Raw genomic sequence first — 23,147 nt, 5'->3', positions numbered from 1 at the left:
TAAGAGTGGCAGAGCACTTAGGGGGGCTGCAGAATGTAAATTTCCCAAGTAGCATTAGGGGGTCTGTTTCTGGGTCTGGACACACTTCAACCTTCTGTCTGGCAGATTAAAAGCTCTTTTTCAGTGTGTACCTTCTGAGCTGCCGTGTCCTCACTGGCGGATTTCCGTGCAGTGCTTGTTTAAATTGAGAAATAAAATGTTTTGGTAATGTCAGACCAGATAACCTGAGAACTTAGCATTAAACAATTATTTTGCTGTAAGAGCTAAATGTTGGGACATCGGTAAATAAATTGAACCACTTCAGATGTTTGACTGTTTATGTTTTTATACTTTAAATAATTATTTGGTGATAAAGTCACTTCTAGAAGGACAGCAAATGCCCAAGTATGTTGCTGTGTCACCTCAACAGGCAGAAGTGCGGGCACGTAACAACTTACTACTGTGATAGATAAAGCTCAAGAAGCATACAAAAGGGATGTGTAAGGAATGCAAAAATAAATTAGAAAAGCATTATATTAAAGGAAGGTTATTTTCACCCAGCTCTTTTTTTTTTTCCCTTCTTTCCAGGTCACCGTATAGTGGTGCTGGAGGAAAACCATAAGAACAATACAGGAGAGCCAGGCAGTGGCTTTTCTGTAGCTTACTGATGGGTCTTGAAGACCCTTTGCTTTTCCATAGCTGTGAAAAACACTTGTCATTTTAGATAGTGATTATTTTCCTTTATAGAAAATAAAAATTCTAGTTAAAGCATGACAGTTTCTGTATTTTATTTTCCTTGTGTCTCTTGCCGTGCCCAGGTAATCCCTACTCAAGCCATTTTCAGAAGCTTCTTAGGTGATAAAGAAGATGAACAAATGTTTATGATCTGATTTATCAAATGTGGAAAAGCAATGCTCTAAATCTATGAATATATTTCTATTCTTGCATAGTTTTTAAAAAACGTATACAAGGGCATACTGATATAGTATTCTTTGTTGTGCTTCTGCTGTTAATGCATTTTAAGAAAACCAGTAAGACTGTGTTATTTAAAACAAAATTTTGATCAGTCGTAATGTTTGATCAGTCCTGTTTGATCGAAAGATCAAATGGGAACCTAGCATTAAAGCTGCTCTTACCTCTAAAAAACCAGCCCCTACCGTGTGAATTAGCTGCTGTTACCCTCCAGTCTCCCAAAACTTTCCTTCTGAAACCTGTCCTTTTCTGTCTTCCCCTTTTTACTCTTCTGTGTCTGCGCTGTTTATCCATCCACTGGCTGACAGTGTCTTTACATCCAAAATGCAAAGCAGACAGATGGGCGCCTCAGGAAAGAACATGACTAAGAGCACCAGCATCGGTGGGGACATGTACACGCTGGAGAAGAACGATGGCAGCCAGTCGGACACGGCAGTGGGCACCGTGGGTGGTGGCAGCAAGAAGAGACGCTCCAGCATCGGAGCCAAGATGGTGGCCATCGTGGGTCTCTCGCGGAAAAGCCGTAGCACATCGCAACTCAGCCAAACTGGTAGGAACTGGATCTTTTTTTCCCTCTGGAGTCATCACTTACATGTGCATAATTTGCATTTATTATGGTTTATTCATTTGTCTGTCCTGTTGAAGTTGCCTGATCAACAATATTCTAGCGAAAGAAGAAAATGCTCAAGCATTTTTTTTTTTGTCTGGACATTCACTAAACTTGTTTATTAGCAAAAATCCTTTTCAGGTTTGACTGAGGCTTGTATTTTCTGCTTCCTGGAACCTATTTAACAATTCCTTTGCTTCCCAGGAGCCAGCATGAGATGCTGTTCTTACGTTTGTGGGAATTCTGAATGGGAGTTTGAGAAGGGTCGTTGAAATGGAGTTGCAAAATTGCTTCTCTTTTTAACATATACAGTCTGTTTATTTCAGTACGTTCTTTTCTCACATTTGAACATGCACCCTTATTTTGAAACAATTTCCATGAACAAAATGTTATGTTGTATTTTAGTGCATCAGTAGAGTCATTTTATTATTTGTTAACATCTTTCTTTTCACCCTGCAGGCGTATTCACTATCAGTAAATATTTTCCTCGTTTTTGTTTACGTCAGTTAAAGTTTAATACTGAAATATTTTATCTTGGGAAAGTGGAGAGTTTTTCTGTCTGATACCTAAAGCATTGAAAATCTTATACAATTCCTGTTTCAGGGAAAATCCATATAATGCACTCTGAAAAGCTCTCATTGTCAATTAAGGAATCTACACAGGACAAGTGTATTTTATGTGGAAAATTATTACTTATATTTAAATACATATACATATTATATATACATATATATAAATGCAATTAAGCATGTTATATGTGTGCACTTACATATATATTTCAAGTTATATACATAACCTATATTATATGTTCAATATCTAAGCAAAATCATTGTAGCATTGTCATATGGTTCAACCTAAATTTATAAATATCATTCAGCCATGTGTAGTCCCATCAGCAGGTGTTCTAGGTACCATATCAATAGCCATAAGAGATTTTTCTGTTCTTCGCAAAGTTTGCATTTTTTATTTTGAAACCAAAGTTATAAGAGTTTTAAAATACAAGTACATGGAGCAAATTGGCATCTTGCAATGTCAGAAATTGTGGCATCTTTTGTAAGTAAACTTTTGTACATGAAAATAGTAGAACTTAAGAACAGGGGATTCAGGAAGTAAGAATTTGAAAGAGGGATAGTAGTACAGAAAAGAGGAGCATTGAAAGAGAGCAGAGAAAGCATGCATCTTACTGAATGTGGAAAGATCAGGTAGAAATGAAGATGCAGAGGACAAAGAATGTGCATGTGTGTGTGAGTGCTCTGAAAATCATGCAGACACTGATTAATTCATCATTAGGCAAGTCTGCAGCGGTCTCCCGCTCTAACAACTCACTTGAAGGTTATTGAAATGGCAGTTTCATATACGTTTCTATTATCTCTTAGCTCAAATGAACAGGAAAGGTGAAGTAAACTTTACACTGTTAAATATCTGTATAAAAACAGCCAAAAAATGTAACCACGCACACAGGAGTCTATGGTCTTGTTCATGTGATAGTACATGAGTATATAACTGTATCAACATACGTGGATGTCAAGTCATACGTATTACACTACATTACTAGTTCTGATCTGCGTTCATTATTTACTTTAAGAGATACTAAATGAAGGCTCTCAGCTTTCTGTGTGCTGTTCAAATACAAATCTCAGCACTAAAGATAATCTGTATCGCTGTGTGGCTTGCTTAGATTTGACTTAAATACCTTGCTGATTTAGTTATTTGGGATGGTACTTTTAATCTGAACTTTCTCTGTTATATCTTATCAATTGCCCAACAACAGAGTAGGTACTCAAGCTAGAGGAAAACGGTGAAATGTAACACTTAAAAAATTTCTCAAGGTCTCTTGACCCATTGAGTGCAAGCTGGTATTTTGAAAAACTTGTGACTACTGAGCCGTGTGTCAGTGCAGTGTGTCTGCTGCAGCAGAAATCCCAGAGCCTGCATGGTTCTGGCTAGCAGCCCTTCTCCCTCATCTGACCCTGACAGAGGTCTGCACACCAGGACTCTAAAGCCAGAACAGCTCCTGCTTCTCCTTCTAAAAAGGCCCCTTGTGTGTAAGCTAGGGATATGCTGCTTTGTACAGCTGCTACTGAGCATCAGTTTCTGAGGTGCTCTCAGAATGTCTCTGTCCCATGGCCTGAAAGGGGCTTGTCTGGTGGCCATGGGGTTGTACATCACAGGACAGGAAAATGCAACGTTGAAATAGTTGGGTCATACAAGCATGTTTAATGATACAGTAAGTAAGCTGGTGGCCATGTGTCAGGAGAACCTTTAACACCTGGAGAAAAGTATATGGTGCTGTGTCGACAGAGAGACAAGGCAGTGGTCTTTAGAGTAGGTGAGGGGCAGGTCACATCAAGAAGTTTTGACTTGCATGTCTTCAGCATCCATCAAGACATCTTAAGGAGAATATTGGACATGTGTTTTACAGGAATGCCAGGGGTTTAAAACTTGCAATTACTACATCATGAATATACACACATTGCCTATTTTATCTCATCCTGTTCCTGTTTTCAGATGGTAAGTGCCTGAACAAGGAATCATGTTGGCACAGGCACTAATAAGGCCTGATATTGAAATACAGAATGTGCTATAAACTTCCTGTAAGTAAATTTTTTGGAACTGAGAGGCAGGGGATTCTCCACTTGTAAGGCACTATTACTGTATACAAACTGATCAAATTATGAAGTGTTCTTGGGTAGTTTATGAAGATATTATGCTGTTTGATTAGTCAGCTATGTGTCTCCTTATTTAATGTCAATATCACGAGATAACAATACTACTTATACAGAAAGTGTTGATCATATTACAGTAATTTTTTTTATAAGACCTTTTCTTATATTGAAGTCAGAAAGTACATACTGGCATCTCTGAAATTTCTTTCTGGTGTCTTGTTATGATTAATTTTATTTCAATGGTTTTCTTCATTCATATTTCACTACGCCAGAAATTTTTGAAAGTGGGTCATTACAGCTGCTGTCACAAATGTGAATCAGGCATACAATAAATCCCTTAAAAGATCCGTTTTTATTGTCATTTCAATTTAATTTTATGTTATTTCTGTTATACGGTGTAGTACTATATAGTGACATGCTAAATACATACAAACAAAAGTGGGTTTCTTTTTCTGAGCTGTATTTCTAGTTTATTCTGGTAGGAACTCTTTGTTTTTTGAATAAAGGGTATGTCAATTTCTTGTTATTGGTGGGATGAAAAGAAGTAGCTGTATGAATATTCGTAATTATGTAATTTATTAACCACCAGAAGCACTTTGATTTCATTCAGTTACCGTTAGTGTTAATTTTGTGTTGGAAGACCTCTAGGAGGAGCAGGTTGAGTACATCTGAAATATGACAAAAACTTGAATAAGCAGTAGAGGCAATGTTTTATTCTCCTCAAGCATAATAATACATCCTTAAAATGCCTGGAAAATGGCTAATCAATAAACTCTGCTAAACAAGTTCATCAAAGGTAATTTATGAGAGTAAAATAATAATTTAGGAAGTTGAGCTGACCTGATTTCATTGACACAGACGATAAGAAGTGATCTTTTCAGTTGATCTAGCCAAGAAAATCCAAGTACCCAGTAAATGTAGGTGAGGTGTTCCCAAAATCCATTACATGAAAAGATCTTAAATAGTGCTCCGTGGATCTCCTTCCTTAAGGGAAAAGAAACAACAGAAAATCTGCTACTGTTAAGACCATAGGAATACAGAAAATAATGAATCAAGTAGACAAGACTCATCTTCCGCTTTCCATTTTTGTTTAAGGAAGCAATGCAACGTATTTATTTGTTTATTTTTAACTTCATGTCAGCTCTCCTTGTTAAAATTTGTAACAGTAGCAGTACTAGTCGTTCTTTCCTAGTATTTGGTTTAATAAAAGATTTAGGTGTAAGAATATACAGGATGCATACTCTGTGATTTATTTCAAAGCAAATAAGAAACAAAGCCTGGAAATCTCTGTAATGTATTTAATCTTGGAATCAAGTTAATGGTTGGCTGACACGAAACTGTACTTAAGTTTTTCTTAAGATAGACTTTAGTAAAATTCAAGATACCATAGAGTTGATTTTGCAAGGTGAATCAGTCTTGCCTTTAGTTCTGATTTCAGTATGTTTTCACTGCTACACAGAATAACTGAAGGAATAATACCCACCCTTGACTCAAGATATCATTCCTAGAAGGCTGGCAGGTTGTGAGGAATTTATGTTATGACCTTTAGATCTAAATTCTATAGTTTATCCTGGTGGAAAAGCTGGCTTCCTTTAGAAAGGAAATCAAAGACAAAATTCAGATCCCAATCAGCATCTTCAGATGTATGACTACAACAGCTGACACATTAAAATATGTGATACAAGGGAAAGCGTGTAATGGCATGACTTGATAGGTACTAGTGCAGTAATGCCAGGTGTGACTATATGTTTTCAGCGAGATTTTATTTTCTGTGTATGTCTTAAAATCAAAATTATGGATTCTATATAGTTTATAGAGGGTTGAAACTAGGGTCTGTTGTGTTACATTCATATGTAGAATGTCTTATGTCTGTTGTGAACCAACCATATAGCTCATAAAGTCATTTCCTCAATTACTGGTATGACTGAAAAGAATCTGTAAGGAAACATTGGTCTTTTTATATTTCTCAGTTCAAAGTTTAAATTTTTATAAAGAATAGTCTTCTACCACACATGCAGTACATATGTTTCCTGTTAAAAAGGAGATGATTAATCACTTCCAACAGTGGAAAATGAAGAAGAAACTTCGTCAATTGCCTTTCATTGTCTAAAATGAGATAAAACAGGGTGAGCGAACAACTTAACAAACTAGAATTGTATTTGTTTTCATAGTATATATTGTTTTCTATCTCTGTAATTAGCTGATGTGGTCAAATCAGAACTGCAGCTGAAATTATTATGTGCTGTTTTTAATTTGGTCATTTATTTTCCTTCTTTTACTTTTTTTTTTTTTTTAAGAAAAAAAAATCACATGCGTAATTCAGGTGATTTGAATCAATTCTTTTGTTTGGCATTTTATTTTCTCTCCTATTCCAGAAGCAGATTAGTGTTGTTAACAAATAGCTTTGATATGTGGTATGATAGGTGTATCAGTTCTTCTGGTGTATAATCTGATCTAATTTCAAAATAAGCTCATATTACTTTGATAAAAATATAGGATTAGTAGCTGACAAGAGATTAAGGCCAATTTGTTCTACTGATTACTTGAGACTTGTGACCTGAGTCCTTTACCAAGGAGAAAGTACCATTACAATGAACACATTACAAAGAACATTAATCAGCTTTTACTAGATAAACTCTGGAGAGTACGCTAACAAATAAATAGACACCCATGAGCTTTCCAGTTGACTGTGGTAGAAGTAAAACCAAATTCCCTGGTTGTAGGCATTTACATAATTAAAAAACTACTTAAATTTCTAAAAATAATCTTCTGCATTGCCAACCCTTTCCTTAAAAAGGCCACTTATATTGCCACTTGGTCTCATTAATAAGGGAAAAAAAGCAGCAAGCTCTAAGTGAGATCAGAACATTTTCTTGACCTTCTATGAGATTTTCACACCTTTCATAATTAGAGGTAAAAATAGAGAGAAATGTAGGGTGATCTTTCTTGGTAAGAATACTGCTAAGCTATCTTTTCTTATTCAGAGCAGAATTCTCATAAGATTCCCGCTAAAAAATACATATCTCATCAGAAATAAAGTTTAAAGCTGTTTTATTTCTGTATTCACGGTAAACATGATTTGTTCTTTCTGTTGTTACATAAGCAAAACCCATTACACTTCCTCTTGATTAATTTGATCTGGAAAGCATTTCTATTTTATGTAATGGGAGATATGCTCAACAGAATAACTTAAGCTTTCCGTAACTTTTGGTTTGGACCAATACTTTTGTAACTTTATAATCCTTCAGTTAACTTGTATCTATGATTTTTTGTTGCTGTTGGATATTTTGTGTAAAGGAGCTCTGCTTTCATAAAAGCTAGAAAACAACTTTATAGGCAATTTTGTACTTTTGTTTGGGCAGTCATTCACTTTTCTGCTAGCCTGAAATGTCGAAGACACTCACCTACTTGTAGTTGTGTGTATCTCTATGGTTTATATTTTAGGGAATAACAGTAATTTCCAGTTAAATTAGTTTCTAGAATTGCCAATTTTTTCACTTAGTCATATTATTCTAGAAAGATAATACTCATCCACATGTTGCTCTGTGAAGCACCATCAGTAAACAGCACTGTGGCCTGAAGGCTGATTTACTGAGATCAGGAAGAGGGCTCTCATATCTTGCTCTTGGACAATTATCAGAACCATGATTCTAGCACCAGAAATACATACATTTATATTTATAGTTTAATTGCAACTGCATCTTTTTTAGTTAAACATTATGTAATAACATAGGATTTTAATATTTGGAAATATTAAAGATCTGGTAGCAAGTCATAGCACAGTATTTATGTGTCTCACAATGCCTGTGCAATCAGCAATAGCATTAATACCCTTTTGATAATGCAGATTTATTTCTCAGGATAGCAGGTATTTCCTAAAATAATTACCTTCACATCAAAGAAGTCATGAAAATATTCCCAGAGGTAAAACTGATATTGTAGTCATGCTTTTCAGACTAACTCTGAACAGTTCTCTGGCTTCAACTGAAATGCAACTTATGTGGATGTTGTAGTACTAAAAAAAGTTTAGTTTTCTTTCAGTCTCATATTGCTCATTTCTGCAGACTGTCATATACCTTTATGAAAAGTAAAACTCAAATCTGTGCTCTCCATAGAGTGAAATGGGAGAGGCAGAGATTCTAATACTTCTTAAGCACTGGAAAACATATAATTCTCATGGACAATTATTCAGATATTGAGAATACAGTTGTGTGAACTGGACTCCTTGTGATGATTTGCCTTACCATGAACTTGCATATGCATCTTAGGCATCTCCATTGTGGTTGTCTTTTTCTACCATGAACAAAATGTGATGATGCTGTCACTCAAAACGTGTATTTGCCACTAACAGAAAATATAAATTGTATTAGAAACAGAGTAATTTAAAGTTAGCTAAAAGCACCGATGTTATTTCCCAGCAACCATTTGATATGGGTGCTGAACCATCTAATCGCCTTAACCACTGACCTACAGGCATGGGTCCCTTGTCAGTGCTTTGTTTGGCCTTTTATGGGTGATAGCAAATTCAGTTGTTTGCAAAGTGGTGTGAGTCAGGCCTGTGTCAGATGGTGTGTGTCAAGTACTTGCCAAGAAAGCAGGAGGTACATCAGTCATCTCTAGCGGGAGCTGGGCTCTGTACCCAGATCATACTCCATCATGGGAGCACCCTTCTGCTTGCAACACAGAACTTTCTGCTTCTCTAGAAATGTTATAAAGGAAAGTGGTGGCCACCGCTATGTTTCTTTAGCACAATCCTGTAGATGCAGTATGTAAATCTTAGCAGATCTGTCCCTGAGGCAGAATATGCAGAACTTGCATTTTCCTAATGCTGCTGTGTAGGCTCAGTCCCTGCGGTCTCCATGTTGGCAAGAGTCAGGCAATTCTCAACATGCATAGAATCAAAATCAGAGGGAAAATTAGAATAGAAAGCTGATTTATTGGAAATCTATGCACGCTGAGGTTATGAACAGAATTTTCACATTTATTTATTTGGAATGAGTTGCCAAATTTTGTATATTTTACACACTCGAACCCAATTTTAAACATTTTTTATTCGTATCTAGGCCTTACAATCTGTGTAGAGAAGTAAGACAATAACCAGGAGTGTTAAGAGACGAACAGCTCAGAGAAATTACCTGAGGACTAGCAGAAGTCAATGGAGAGCCAGCATACAAAACTAAACATACCCAGTCCCGGCACCATGCTTTAGTTACACATCAAAACCAGGATTTTTTGAAATCATTTTTTCTGTCTTTCTGAGTGTGCTTTTTGACTATCTTACTGACAACGCCAAGAAAAAGGAATTCTTCAATGTGATGCAACTGAAGTAAAAAAAATGCACATCCTTATACCTACCAAGCAGAGAGAATTTTGAAGTCATCACAAGTGCATCTAAATCTAGTGGAAACTGGAGAATCTACTTCAAGTAGGATGGTGGTGAATTGTATTTTTTTTTATACAGATTTTTACTTTGTAGTAGGATACAATTGAGGAATTGCTCCAAAGTGCATTTTGATCACTGCTTTAAAAAGTGATAGAATTTTCTCTAATCATGTTAAGGTTTAAATTCATCTAAACAGTCTCTTCCTTCTCAAGGGTATGTATGCTAAGTATTCTAGGAAGTAAAAAATCATCTTTGAGCACATGGCACAGGAGGAAGAAAACATGCAAGCTGTTCTCAAACACTTCCCATTGGAATATGTTTAGGAAAAGCTGAATGGTTTCTTAAAAAAAGGCAAAAAATATTTTTTTCCCTCGTCAACTAAGTAATTTTCAATTTGAATATATTTTTTGGATTTATTTGCATGCAAGGAACATAATTTTGGGGAGTTATGTTCTTCGCAGTGCTACTTTTTATTATACCATAATCAAAATATCATAGTCTCTTTAACATTTGGGTTTGTAAGTCTTTTTATGCTTATTTCTAACAGTTTACTTGTTCTTGAAAATACCTGTATTAATGACTTTTTTTTACTGTCAATCTTTCAATTATGTTATGAAATTATAGAATCATGGAATTTTAGAATATCTCAAGTTGGAAGGGTCCTGTAAGGATCATCATGTCCAAGTCCTAGCTCTACACAGGTCTCACAGTGTGTGACTGGGAATTTGTTTGGCCAAGAAACAAGTGTAGCAAATGCCAAGTTGAATACAACAGTTCATTTAAGCACTGTTTATTATATTGTCCAGTTTTAACCATTGTAACAGTCTAGTGCTTTCCCTAGATATTGAAGACCATAGAATCACTAAGGTTGGAAAAGACTACTGAAATCACTGTCAACAGTTCACGGGCAGGTTCGGCCCGGTTCTTTGACAGTTGGTGTGGGGGAACCCACAGACCCACGCCCCAGGAAAGGGGAAGGGGAAAAGGGAGATGGGCCTAGAAACAAAACAGCGGCAATGATCTGAGGAGGAAAGCTAATTTACTAAATAAAATATTGGAAAGCAAAATAACCCAATATAATTCAATATAATTGGAATTTAAGCTAGGAAATCAAATAAAACGAGCAAGAGAGAGTGTCTGATAAACCGAAGGCCTTACGCTAACGCTGAACGCGGACGGCAGCAAGCACCCACTGCTGAGTCCATCCCAAAGGAAAGAGAGTGTCCTGTGACACACACAGAGTTTTTAATCTTTCCCTCTGAGCGAAAAAAACGTAAAAATACAAAGCAATGCAAAGTCCTCTGCGGAATGTAGTTCTCTTCTGAGACAGGTATACCCATAACTATCGATGATCCACAGAGCTGAAGCAGCGACTCCTTAATTCTTAATGCACTACATGATGTTATGATGTGGAATACCAATACCGAAAATCATGAAACCATGACAATCATCTAGTGCAACCATCAACCCATTAATGTTCAGTTATATATTGTACCTTACATGAATTAAAACCAAACTTCAAAATTTACATCCAAATTTCATCCAGTTCTGTAATACATAGATTTTGCCACTGTCCAAGTACACCATAATACCAGCAAAAATTATTTTTAGCTCAGTCACACTGAGACTTAATTGAAAATATTTGCAGTATAAAAAGTACTCCTCTTGGTCATGTTTGCTGCAGTAAAACCTGTGAAGAATAAATTTGTACTATGAAAGAAAATGATTTCCCTGTGATTAACTAAATTAATTGTTACTAACATTATTGATCTCTTACAAGGTGAATATATTACAGTATTTTGTACGAAGCATGCCATAATTACAGCAGTAAGATATTTAAATAATATATTGAGTGGAAAATATATTAACACCTGAAAAATAAAACTAATTTTTATAGAAATTCTGTATGATAGATTTTGTAAAATTAGTAAATTTCCTGTTCTAGCAAGGTAGAACATGAAATTTACATGTTTTGAAATCTATTGTTGTTTTACGCAGCATAAAAATGTGCTATGGTATATGAACATGAGAAAAAATCTTTACAGATGTTTTACACTAATCTAATTTACTCTCTGATTTCTGAATTTTATCAGTAATAAGTATATTTTTGGTAATATGTTCATATAAAATAGAATGACCTAATTAGATGTTGAGATTTTATAACTTTGACATCGCTTTCTAAATATTGGTTTTAATATTTTCAGTCATTTCAAGTGTATGCAAGATGGGATAGTGTTTCTAAAACCTGGGACTCGCACTCACTGTATAGAGTCATGCATCTTGAAAGGGTCTTCAAAACTGGAACAGAATTACTACGGCAGTTGACATTTTAGATGGTAGCAATGCCTGTGCTCCACCAAAATATGCTTTTTTTCTAGCACAGTGCAAAGTACTTCTCCCTGACACCATCTGTACATTCTTGCTTTGTCGCTTTTTCAAATTCAGACACCTCCTCTTTATTCCACAAGGTGCAGTGAGCTCTCTGCTGCTCTGGCCATACTGCAGAGCATTTCAGTTTCCTCCTTGCTGGAATTCCTAGGCAGATGAAAGTTGGTTTAGTTTACGATCTCTGTATACTCTGAGTTACAATACCAAAACTTGAGCTCCCATCCTGATGCAAATATAATTTTTATATGGATAAATGTAACATCGAGGAAGAAAAAGGTTTAGGCAGGATTTTTTAAATGTTCTAGTTTTCTTTTTGAGGTTGAGTATTAGTTTCAAATGTTGGAAATAAACAAATGAGTACATGTGCTTGCTATTAAGCACATGAGGATTTCCACATAAAGTAGTGGCACATTTGAAGGATGCTGACCCTCACAGAGGGAGGAAAGAGACACGAATCCATTCCTGACACAGAAAACATTCCTGTTTTCTGCCTTGGATCTCTGTTTGCTAGGACCTCTAAAGGATGAGATCTGGAGGAACACTTCAGCTATTTTGCTGCAAAATACCCTCTTGCAGCAGTTACTGAAATTTGGGTTTTAACTTCACCATCTTGTCAAAGTCCCATTTTCATATATGAGGGGACAGAAATACCAGGAAGTGTAGAAAATCACTTGCAATTAAATGGCTAAAATACATAGTAGTCCAGAGAGTTAGATTTTGCCAGGCAACAGGAACGGTTCTCTGAGCTGTTCCATCAGTTACTCAGCAGCTGAGGACTTCACTGCTGTAAGGGTTACCTTTAAAGGCAGCACTTCTCAGCAAGCTCACAAGCTGGACTCATCGTACTCAATTAATGTACTGAAAGAAGCCAGGTGTCAGCAGCAGCTCCACATTAGAGGTCAAGCAGCATGAAAATGAACACATCAGTCAGTTCAGCATCTTCCTGACGGAAACGTCTGTAAGTGCTCAGTAGAAGTCATTTGCTTGCATGCCTTTTACTCTTCCATTTAAGCAACTGCTTTCAAGCAGCTTGTTGGCAGATTATAGAAATTGTTGAACAGAACCCCACTGGGAAAAGGATTCTTTTCAATTTTGAAATGAGTTTTCTCAAACGGCCCAAGTTGGCGCCCAGCTTTTGCCACTGTGCTCGTCTCTCAGTGGGGAGACAAATTTAAACGTGCCAGTTCTATCCATGTAGCATATTCTCAGCTTTCCTGAACACAGAAACTTTCTGTCATTTGATTTTACCTCAGTGCCAACCTGTACTTATGTGGGGTTTGGAGATATGCAGTATATGTGGAAAGGAATCTGCAGGTTTCCTACTGGAGATACCTCTTAAATCTTACAGTTGCAAGAAAGGTCCAAAAAAATATCATCTCTGGTCCTAAGCAGGATCTAGCTGATGGCCACATGGCTAACGTATCTTAAGGTTTCTTCAGAACAGAAGAAACTTATCCTTAAAATCTATTAATTTATCTATAAATCTATTATCTATTTATCTATTAAAATCTATTAATTTACTCATTCTTAAAATCTGTTGGACTTTTCCCATGTCCATGCTGTCTTCTGAGCAGCACACTTCTGGGGAAAGGTCAGCTATCTTGAGTCAAATTACTGGCTTTCAGCTGGCTAAGGAGCAATCAGGGTGGCTACGGGTGAGTGTCCTGCACCTTTAGTCTTCACTACTATAAATGTAGCTTAAGTAAATTGGATTCATGTAGTCATCCCGTAATGAATTTGTCTGTAGAGGATTTATTAGCCTGTGAATACCCTCTGTAACACCTTGTAGTTTCATAACGCCTTGGATAATTTCATCTACATTTGAATGAACAGACCACAGAGATAATTAAATTCAGGAGGATAAGGCAGATGGCAGAGGAACGTGCTTGCAATACTTCCATGTAAATATTACTGCATCCTCTATCTACATGTTAGTTACTCTAATCTTTATAGTTTTGTATTCCATAATTGCTTTTCTTTCCTTATATATAGAGATGTAGTCAGGACACAACCAACTGAAATCACAGTCAGTGATCTCACAGGTAAAACATTTGAAAATCCTTGAACTTAGTTTCCATTAGCTCTTTGGCTTGTCTCCAGAAATTCTGATCTCGACCAAAAATACTTTTTAGGGAACTCATTAGCCATTTGGGGTTCACTGTCATTCTTCCCTGCAGCAGAATTAACTGCATTTTCCAGTCCCACCTTCCATCCTGTCTTCACCTCTCACCTTGAGCTATAGCATGTCTGCCCAGTCTCTAAAGAGAAGTGAATACATTTCATTGCTTTTTTGTCTTCTGCAAAAAGAGAGTTTGGATCTCACTGAGAAGAAACTGTTCTATCCATTCTTATGAAAACTGAGACCTATAAGCCATTGACCTTGACACAGTATGAAAGGAAGATACTAACAGCATCGAGTAGTATCAATATCAAAGGAAGTTACCAGGGTTTATGTTACTGGTAAAAATGTATAGCTCCAGGATGAAGGGCTCCACATATGTGGTTGGCAGCATCCTGCTGAGAAGATTTTCATTACAGGTGCACCACAGAGAGTAAAAGCAGAAGTGACTGGTGAGAATGAACTACAGCAGGAGAAAGCAAGGCAGGCTTTAATGTGACAGAAGGAGTCAAGAGGTGAAGGAAGTGGAGTATGGAGATATTCAACAATTATACCAATGAAAGAAGTAAGAGAGAGGACTCAATGTCACTACGTGCCTGGCTGTTGGTAGGGTGTGGGAATCGGAAACGAAGGAATTAGAGGGAGAACAGCAGCTGGGAAATAATATAGTTGGAAAAGCTTGTGTGAGTGAGAACTGTGTAGGACAGAGTGATTAGGAAAATCCTGATATAGCAGAGTATGGAAAGAACTCCAGTAGAAACCCTTTTTTGTCTGGTGTCGTGCTTTCTTCTCCTCCTCCTTCTAATTGATTTGATGTTACTGTTTGGGCTCAGTAATTAGTGCATCACCTGTTGTTTCATGTTGTTGTTGTTTTTTAAATATAAAACAGCTATAGAGGTGTACTTTCTAATAAGTGAGGACAGCAACTAAAAACCACGTCTGTAATGGGACAGGAAATCAGTTTCACAGGCTCATTTTCAGTGCAATAAGCAACAAAAAAGGGAGCTTTGTTAAAGATTCTTTTTATTTGGAATCTGATTTTTATCTGTTCAGATAAAAGATGTCCTTTAAGGTGCCTTTATGGAGTACTGCATTTAATTTTGTACTGAAAATCTTGGAGGCAAAGCATGCAACTCTTTCAAATAAACTTAGATTTAGCATCCTCAAAGAAAACAATCCTGATGTAAATATGCATATAAATTTGAGGTGTACAAATTTCTGACATAAATTTGTGCATATATAATATACACATAAAAGCATACATGCTACATATGTGCATATTTTAAGTTTTTATTTTCCTCTTAAATCATTCTGCAGATATCAGAGATGTTGGAGACTGCACCTCTCCTCTCAATGGTGCAACGATTTCACATCTTTTACTTAGCATACTGCAGCTCTTGATGAAATCTCCTAAGGAGCTCTCTTAACTCTTTCACACTTCTCCTGCTAACTGGGACACAAACCGTGTGAATGGTGATTGGCATAGTCCAGCCTAAGCTAGGGCTTCTGAGTGGGAGCTCTGATTTGAAGCTCTTCACAGCCATTTATTTTTATTAGGCTTGTAGGAAACTAATATCCTTTATGGTCTCTAAAGATATTGGAACTGCAGTTGTTTAATAGGTTCACAAGTTAAGAAGGAGAAAGAAATATCCACATGGGATAGTTTTTTATTATATGGTACAACCATGTAAGAGCCTTTTCCATGGGGGATGTATGGAAACGGCATTTTCAGCTTTCGTAACCAGCTGCAGTACTCTGTCAGGTCACAGCACTGGGGATTGCTGTGCTCTCAATGCCTCCAGGCTGGATAATGAATATTGATAGTGTGTTTAAGTCCTGACATGAAGCTTTTCTCAACTTCTCAGCCTAGGCTAAGCACAGTGTTGCCAGCTGGATGTGTGAAGTGGCTTGGATGTGAAGTTTGTTTTGGCATGTTTCTGTGGGTTATCTTGTGAATCAAGCTCCAGTTAAACTGAAAGCTAAATCTCAGCAAGTGAAGCTAGAATTACTTCCTACCAATTAACAGCATCTTGTAGATGTAATTAAAAAAAAAATCAATTCATGAAACGTGTGGAACTAAACATGGATTAACAGATTTCTCTGTTTCTAATTTCTTCAATTCTGGTGAAAACTGATACTTTTTATATGAATGATAGGTTGCATTCTACTCTTACTGCTTTATTCCTGTCTGCCAAGGTGAGAACAGTGAGAAGGGCTCTGGGTAGCAGCGCCCAAGCTGTTTCTTTCTGTGGTAGCTTGATTTCTGCAGCATGTCCATGAAAACCGTTACACACTCTTGAAGCTCTTCAGGTCCTTTTGTAAGGATTCTGCAGTAAGGAGGTCATGGGACTGTTTTCTTCTGATATCTCAAGAGGGAGTTACATAGACAGTCTGCAGTTCCTTCTTTGTATGCAGATTGTGTACAAAATTGGTTAAATTCCAGGCATGACTGGGGAAGGCCATAGAACTGCTTCAAGAAAGGTGAGATTTACATGCAGATGTGCAAATGATTTTTCAGTGATGGCAGTTACTCCCACATGATCCTTGCTGCATTGGGAACACACTAAAGCTTTATTATACAAAAGCCTGGGACCTAATAAGAAAAAAATAAATTGAAAGCATGAATGAAAAGAAAGATTTTACTGCTTATTATTTCAGGAGCTGTTTTTTACAGTTTCTTAGTGTAATAAATAGAATCATAGAATCTTTAGTTGAAAAGGACCTTTAAAGGACATCTAGTCCAACTCCCCTGCAATGAAACAGAGATACCTACACCTAAAACAGGTGACTCAGAGCCTGGTCCAGCCTGACCTTGAATGTCTCCAAGGATGGGGCATCCACCACTTCTCTAAGCAACCTGTTCCAGTGCCTCACCACCCTTATTGTAAAAAATTTCTTCCTTATGTCCAATCTAATTCTCCCCTCTTTTAGTTTGATACCTTTTCTCCTTACCCTGTCACCACAGACTCTGCTAAAGTTTCTGTCCCCTTCCTTCTTATAGCCCTCCTTTATATTCTTAAAGGCTGCTATCCGGTCTCCTCAGAACCTTCTCTTCTCCAGGCTGAAAAGCCCCAGCTCTCTTACCCTGTCCTCACGGGAGAGGTGTTCCATCCCTTGGATCATTTTTGTGGCCCTCCTCTGGATGTGCTCTATCAGGCCCACATCACTCCTATACTGAGCAATCCACATCTAGACACAGTACTCCTGCTGACCACACTTTTTGTAATGCAGCCCAGAATATGGTTGGCTTTCTGGGGTGTGAGGGCACATTGCTGGCTCATGTTCAGCTTACCATCCAGCAGTAACCCCAGATCCTTTTTGGCAGGGCTGTTCTCAATCTTACACTCCCAGCTTGTACTGATAGCATGAGTTGCCATGACCCAGGTCTTTGAACCATGAGGTTCACGTGGGCCCATTGCTCAAGCCTGTCTAGCTCTCTGTGGATGGTATCCCATCCCTCAAGCACATTGACTACACCATACAACTAGGTGTCAGCCACAAACTTGCTGAGGGTGCACTTGGTCCCACCATTTATGTCATTTATGAAGATTTTAAAGAGCACTGATCCCAGTACTGACCCCTGAGGGACACCATTTATCACTGATCTACATCTGGACATAGAGCCATTGACCACTACTCTCAGGGTATGATCTCACAGGCAGTTCCTCATCCTTTGAACAGTCCACCCATCAAATCCATATCTTTTCAATTAGGAGAGAAGGATGTGATGGGGGACCATGTCGAAGGCATTTCTGAAGTCCAGATAAATGACATCAACGGTTCTTCCCTTGATCAGTGACACAGTTACATCATCAGAAAAAGCAACAAGGCTGGTCAGGCAGAACCTGCCCTTGGGGAAGCCATGCTGGTTATCTCATATCACCTCCCTCGCTTACATATACCTTATCATAGCTTTCAGGAGGATATGCTCCATGATCTTTCCTGGCACTAAGGTGAAGCTGAAAGGTCAGTAGTTCCCTATGTCATCCTTTTTATCCATCTTAAAAATGTATGTGTCTTGTTTCCAGTTACCAGGGACTTCAGCTAACCACTGTGACTTTTTATGTATTGAGAGTGGCTTGGTAGCTACATCAGCCAACTCCCTCAGGACTGTAGGATGCATTTCATCAAGTCCCATAGATTTATGAACATTCAGATTCCTCAAGTGGTCACAAACCTGATCTTTGCTTACAGCGGGAGGGGCACTGCTCCCCCAGTTCTCACTTTCTGAGCCATCTGGTCAAGGACTGTGTATAGAACAATTGTCAGTGAAGACTATTGCAAGAATACTGTTGAATATCTTGGCCTTCGCCTTGTCCATTTTTACTAGCCTGCCTGTGTTGCTTACTGGGGGGAGGTACACCCTTCTAGAACCCTTTTCTGACTGATGCACCTATAGAAGCCTTTCTTATTCTTCTTTATGCCCCTTGCCATCTTCCACTTGGGCCTTGGCTTTCCTGGCCCCATCCCTAAAAAGCCTAGCAGCATCCCTACACACCACCCAGGTTACCGGTCCCCACTTCCACTGCCTGTGCATTTTCTTCTTGCTCTCCAGTTTGATGAGAAGGTCCTCTTTCAGCCATGCCATTATCTTCCCTTCCTTTCCTGACTTGCTATACCTGGGGAGGGAAAGCTTTTGTGCCCTATAGAAGGCTTCCTTAGAGATCTGCCAGCTCTGCTCTGCTCCTTGCCCTTGAGGACAGATCCCGTGAAGTTTTGTTGACTAACCCTCTGAAGAACTGGAAGTTAGCTTTCCTAAAATTAAGCTTCCTAATTTATGTCTTTGCCTGTCTGATATCACTCAAAAGTGTGAACTCCACCTTAGCACAGTCACTACATCCCAGACAGTTTTCAATCCTGATGTCACCTCTTAGTACTCTCATATTGGTGAGCAACAGGTCCAGCACTGCAGCCCCCTGGTGGGACCCATTAGTTGGTTCAGAAAGTTAACCTTAATCCAGGAGTCTCCTGGATTGCCTGCAGACTATCGTGCTACTTTTCCAGCAGATGTCTGGGTAGTTGAAGTCCCCCAGCAGGATGAGAGCATGTGATAACACGCCTCCTGTAGCTGGAAAAGCAAGGTTTCAACAACAGTCTCCACTTAATCAGATGCCCTGTAGGAGTCCCCAACTGTAAAGCTCCCTTTGTTGCCTCTCTCTCTCACCCATAGGCTTTCTAACTTGCCTACAGACATTATTCAAGGACAGCTGAAGTACTTACTTTCACTGGACAGGACTATGACTTGGGAATTGTGGTAATTGATACTGGTGCTCTCTGGAAAAAAGCAGATGAGCCTTGGCCTGTGTTTAAAACAAACTGTAAACAACATGGTTGTATGGTAAGCAATATCTTATATAAGCCCCTTCCCCAGAAGTAGAATGGTCCAGTCCTTACATTCTACCATTCTACAGTGCGCACATTATTCTTCCCAGCAGCCCTGGGAATGCTGGTTTCTCCTGTATGCTGGCAGAACCTTTTGTACTTACGTAGTTAAAAAATCTTCCTTACTCACATTCGTGATCACTTTTCCTTTTTTATCATTGCAAATTTTAGCCTGGTGCCCTGAACTCTTGCAACCTTCAGGATTCTTTCTCCTTTACTTAGTTTTGTTTCTTTCTGATAACGGTATATGTACAGATAATATTTAGACTGAATAAAAATTGGGAAATTTTGTTTACAATTGGGTAGACAAAAGCAAGGAATGTATTATCAGTATCTATTTAGAGAGCAATTATTAGTCAGTTCCTGTGCTTCATTACAAAATAGTCTTGCACTCTGAAAATCTAGTTAGATGGTCTCTCTTTTACAATTGTAGGCCTTCAGGTTTGAGTTAGCTGTTGTTCAGTTGTAGGAAACAAAACTGAGTATGTGAACACAGGGTTTCTTCCCCATGAATGAAGAGGTAAAATCCAGTAATAGGGGAAGTAGAGAATGTTCATTATGGAACTGAGAAATGATTGTTCTCTCTCTCATTCACTCTGCACGTATATATGCAGCTCTACACCGCATGGAGAAAAAAAAAAGGGGGGGGGAGGGTTGATTTTTATGAAGAAGAGAATATGAACATTTAGAAATTCAAAAAAATTTAAGGGATTCAGTGATGGGGAGGTGAACATAAACTATGAGGTAGGACAGATTTTAGTGGAAGTCACCTTTATGGGATTAATCCACTGCAGTACTTCTCTGTAAGTATTCTTTTGTAAGTAAGTTCTTTTGCACTATTCTTACATGCTCAGTTCCATGACTGCTTTGACAGAAATGTGTTTTGCTCTACACTCAGTGCCTGTCTCACCTCCTGAAAACATTCATGTTGTCTGCCATGCACTGACAGTTTGCCAGTGAGCTTATAAATCTGCACAGTCTATTTTGTACTACAATACCAAATAAATGACATTTTATTTTCATACTAGCCATTAGAAGGAGGTATTTGGATGAATATGGATGATATTTATGAATGTTTCTGTATTTTACTTTACCTGGTCATAGTAAGTGCTCAGAATTAACAAGTTCCGTTACAAGTCATTACATAATATGGTTTTAATAATTTAAAGAACTTCTGTGTTTTATTTTGTGAAAGCAAGCAATACTGTATTTGTTCACAGAAGTGGTAACTTGCAGTAATAGGAATACAGAAATAGGAAGGCAAAAGCAGAGTAGAGCCATCTCACAATACAAGTATTTGTGCCAGTGAAGGCCCTGTGTTCCTTTTAAAATATTTTAATACAATAAAAAACTGTTAGCATAGAGGGATAATTACAATATTACTTGTATTTGTACTGAAAATAAATTGTCGGTACAGGCAGACATTTGAGAACCATAAAAGGAACAGGAATGCAGCTTCATTCCACTCTCAAATTCATCATTTAAAGGTTCTGAACACGAACATTATCTTCTGATTTTGCAGAGGTATTTAATGCAATGTTAAATAATAAATGTGTAGTCTTCAGAGTGCAGCTTTTTAAAGAAAAGGTCACCAGAAGTATCTCAGTCATGAGGAACACGAAGCACAGATGTGTTCCTTGCTACTTACCTCCAAAACTCTAAGAAACCTCTTAACTTGATCTTCATATGACCATTTACCCAGACTCATCATATTCAGCACTGATATGTAACATTCATATTATTTTGCATCAACATAATTATTTCTTACTACAATTAATCTCTTTTTAACTGCTTCCTCCCACCGCTGTGCTGACTGTTTTGCTGTCCGACCTGAGAATCTCATTAGTTGATCTTCCCAAACAGGATTGTTGCAAATAATTAGATGCTGTGGCTAACTTAGCCTTCAAGGCACTTGTAGACATACAGTGAAATAGGGTAGTTGTCACAAAGGGTCAAACACCCCTTCTGACTGGAAAAAATATCAGCAAGTACTACGTCTGTTCAAGCTTGATGGATTTAAAAGTCCCAGAGAGAGGGACTACCCTCAATGGCCCCTAGAGGCTCCTTCCAGCCACATGTTGCTGCCCGAAAGACTGACCCTCCCTATCCTTGGCCAAAGTGCTAAGTCAGATTTTGGATTTAAACTGTAGTAGATGTACCTAAGCTCTAGAAGGGGAGGTATAGATTGGATGTCGAGGGGAAGTTCTTTACAGAGAGAGTGGTAAGGTGCTAGAACATGCTTCCCAGAGAGGTTGCCCATCCTTGAAAGTGTTCTAGACCAGGGTGGACGGGGCCCTGGGCAACCTGCTCTAGTACCAGATCTGGATGTTGGTGGCCCTGCCTATAGCAGGGGGTTTGGAACTTGATGATCCTTGGAATCCCTTTCAAACCAAGCCATTCTATGACATGAAATAAATTGAGGCTACATTTTCTGTATAGAAAGAGTTGCATTCTAAATACGGTCAATTTGGTGTTATTTGCATACCTCAGCACACTGTATTTAGTACTATGATTCTCAGCAAATTTCTTTCCCTTTCTTGGGAAATAACTGGTATCTCCATACAGTAATGCTTTTAAAACATTAAACAACTTGGTTTTTTAAATTTCAAACATCCTGTATTTAGGTTAAAGTTGGGGGGAGGGGGTTGTTTGTTTTTGTTTTTGTAAGTTGAAATTAAATTATTATTTTTACTGGGATTGTATTGGGATTAAAAAGTACAACTTTTCCCTCCTATGTTTCCTGTCTCTTTAAAATGATAAGAAAGAAAAAAAGAAGTTCACGGAATAAGCTAACAGATAGCAAATTGTGATTGTGTTGGCTCTTAATAGAAACTTGAGCATTTGAAAGTGAAAGATCCTTCTCTAAAAATACACTGCTCTTATGGCTTTTCTATTTGATAGATTAGGTACAGCTGGTATTTGGTAGTGATGTAACTGACAAAAAAAATGAGGTAGTTTTCAAGGTAGCCCTGACGTAAAAGATGTAATTCTTAATAATTTGAAAGTATCTCTTTAGATTGCTAATTTGTGATTGAAAAAAATAATTAGAAGAAAGTATAAAAGATAGAATGTCCTCTTACAAAGCAAAAAACAGTCTTGAAGTATGTAACCCTAGATGTGGTTAAAAAGGTTTAACTTGAGTTGTGTGTTAACTGAGCACTCAGGAGCAGACAGGAATATAGCCAAACTTCTGTGGTCTGTGTAATGGAATCACCTTAACAGAAACTGATATATTTGTCTGTTAACAGTTTCACCCAATCCAAAGGAATAAATTCAGTCTTCCCTGAAGTGAACAGTGGTTCAACAGGTCTGAGGAGACAAACCTCACAACATGATCTGCTGCTACTGCCACAGTCTGTCTTCTTTACTTCCTCTTCCCATATATCTTGCAGATTTCTTCACTGGCAGAATTTTCGTGTTCTGACTGTCCCTTTCATGACAAATCTGTCATGCTTCAAATCTTTTATTTTCTATAAGAAAGCCCATCCTTGTTCCAAAATGGAAATCCAAAATCCTAAATCCAAAAGGGAAATGACTGACCTTTTATGAGTCTTCAGCTGGCCTGTTTATTTAGCTGTGTATCTCAAAAATCCTTTTTCCTGGAGTGATAATTTTGTGAATGGCCATCCAGGACCATTTATGTCACTGCAG

The 23,147-nt window shown here is 37.9% G+C and overlaps 1 protein-coding gene across 37 annotated transcripts in view; it reads left to right on the top strand.

The window, feature by feature from the left end:
* RIMS2 (regulating synaptic membrane exocytosis 2) overlaps nt 1–23,147 on the top strand; it is a 433,807-nt gene that overhangs the window by 381,127 nt on the left and 29,533 nt on the right. For 32 of the 37 annotated variants that reach the window (XM_065752189.1, XM_065752177.1, XM_065752196.1 and 29 more), the window contains one exon: nt 1,260–1,501. In XM_065752189.1, the coding sequence (XP_065608261.1) occupies nt 1,260–1,501 (242 nt within the window). The remainder of the gene's footprint in view (nt 1–1,259; nt 1,502–23,147) is intronic. The other 5 variants (XM_065752203.1, XM_065752199.1, XM_065752181.1 and 2 more) reach the window with 2 other exon arrangements.

The sequence above is a fragment of the Cyrtonyx montezumae genome, unplaced genomic scaffold (genome assembly GCF_038088225.1).
Source record: "Cyrtonyx montezumae isolate F1298 unplaced genomic scaffold, pur_monq_1.0 scaffold_8, whole genome shotgun sequence".
NCBI lineage: Eukaryota > Metazoa > Chordata > Aves > Galliformes > Odontophoridae > Cyrtonyx > Cyrtonyx montezumae.
Note: the sequence above shows the minus strand (reverse complement) of the source record. Positions and strands in the feature narration are given on the sequence as shown.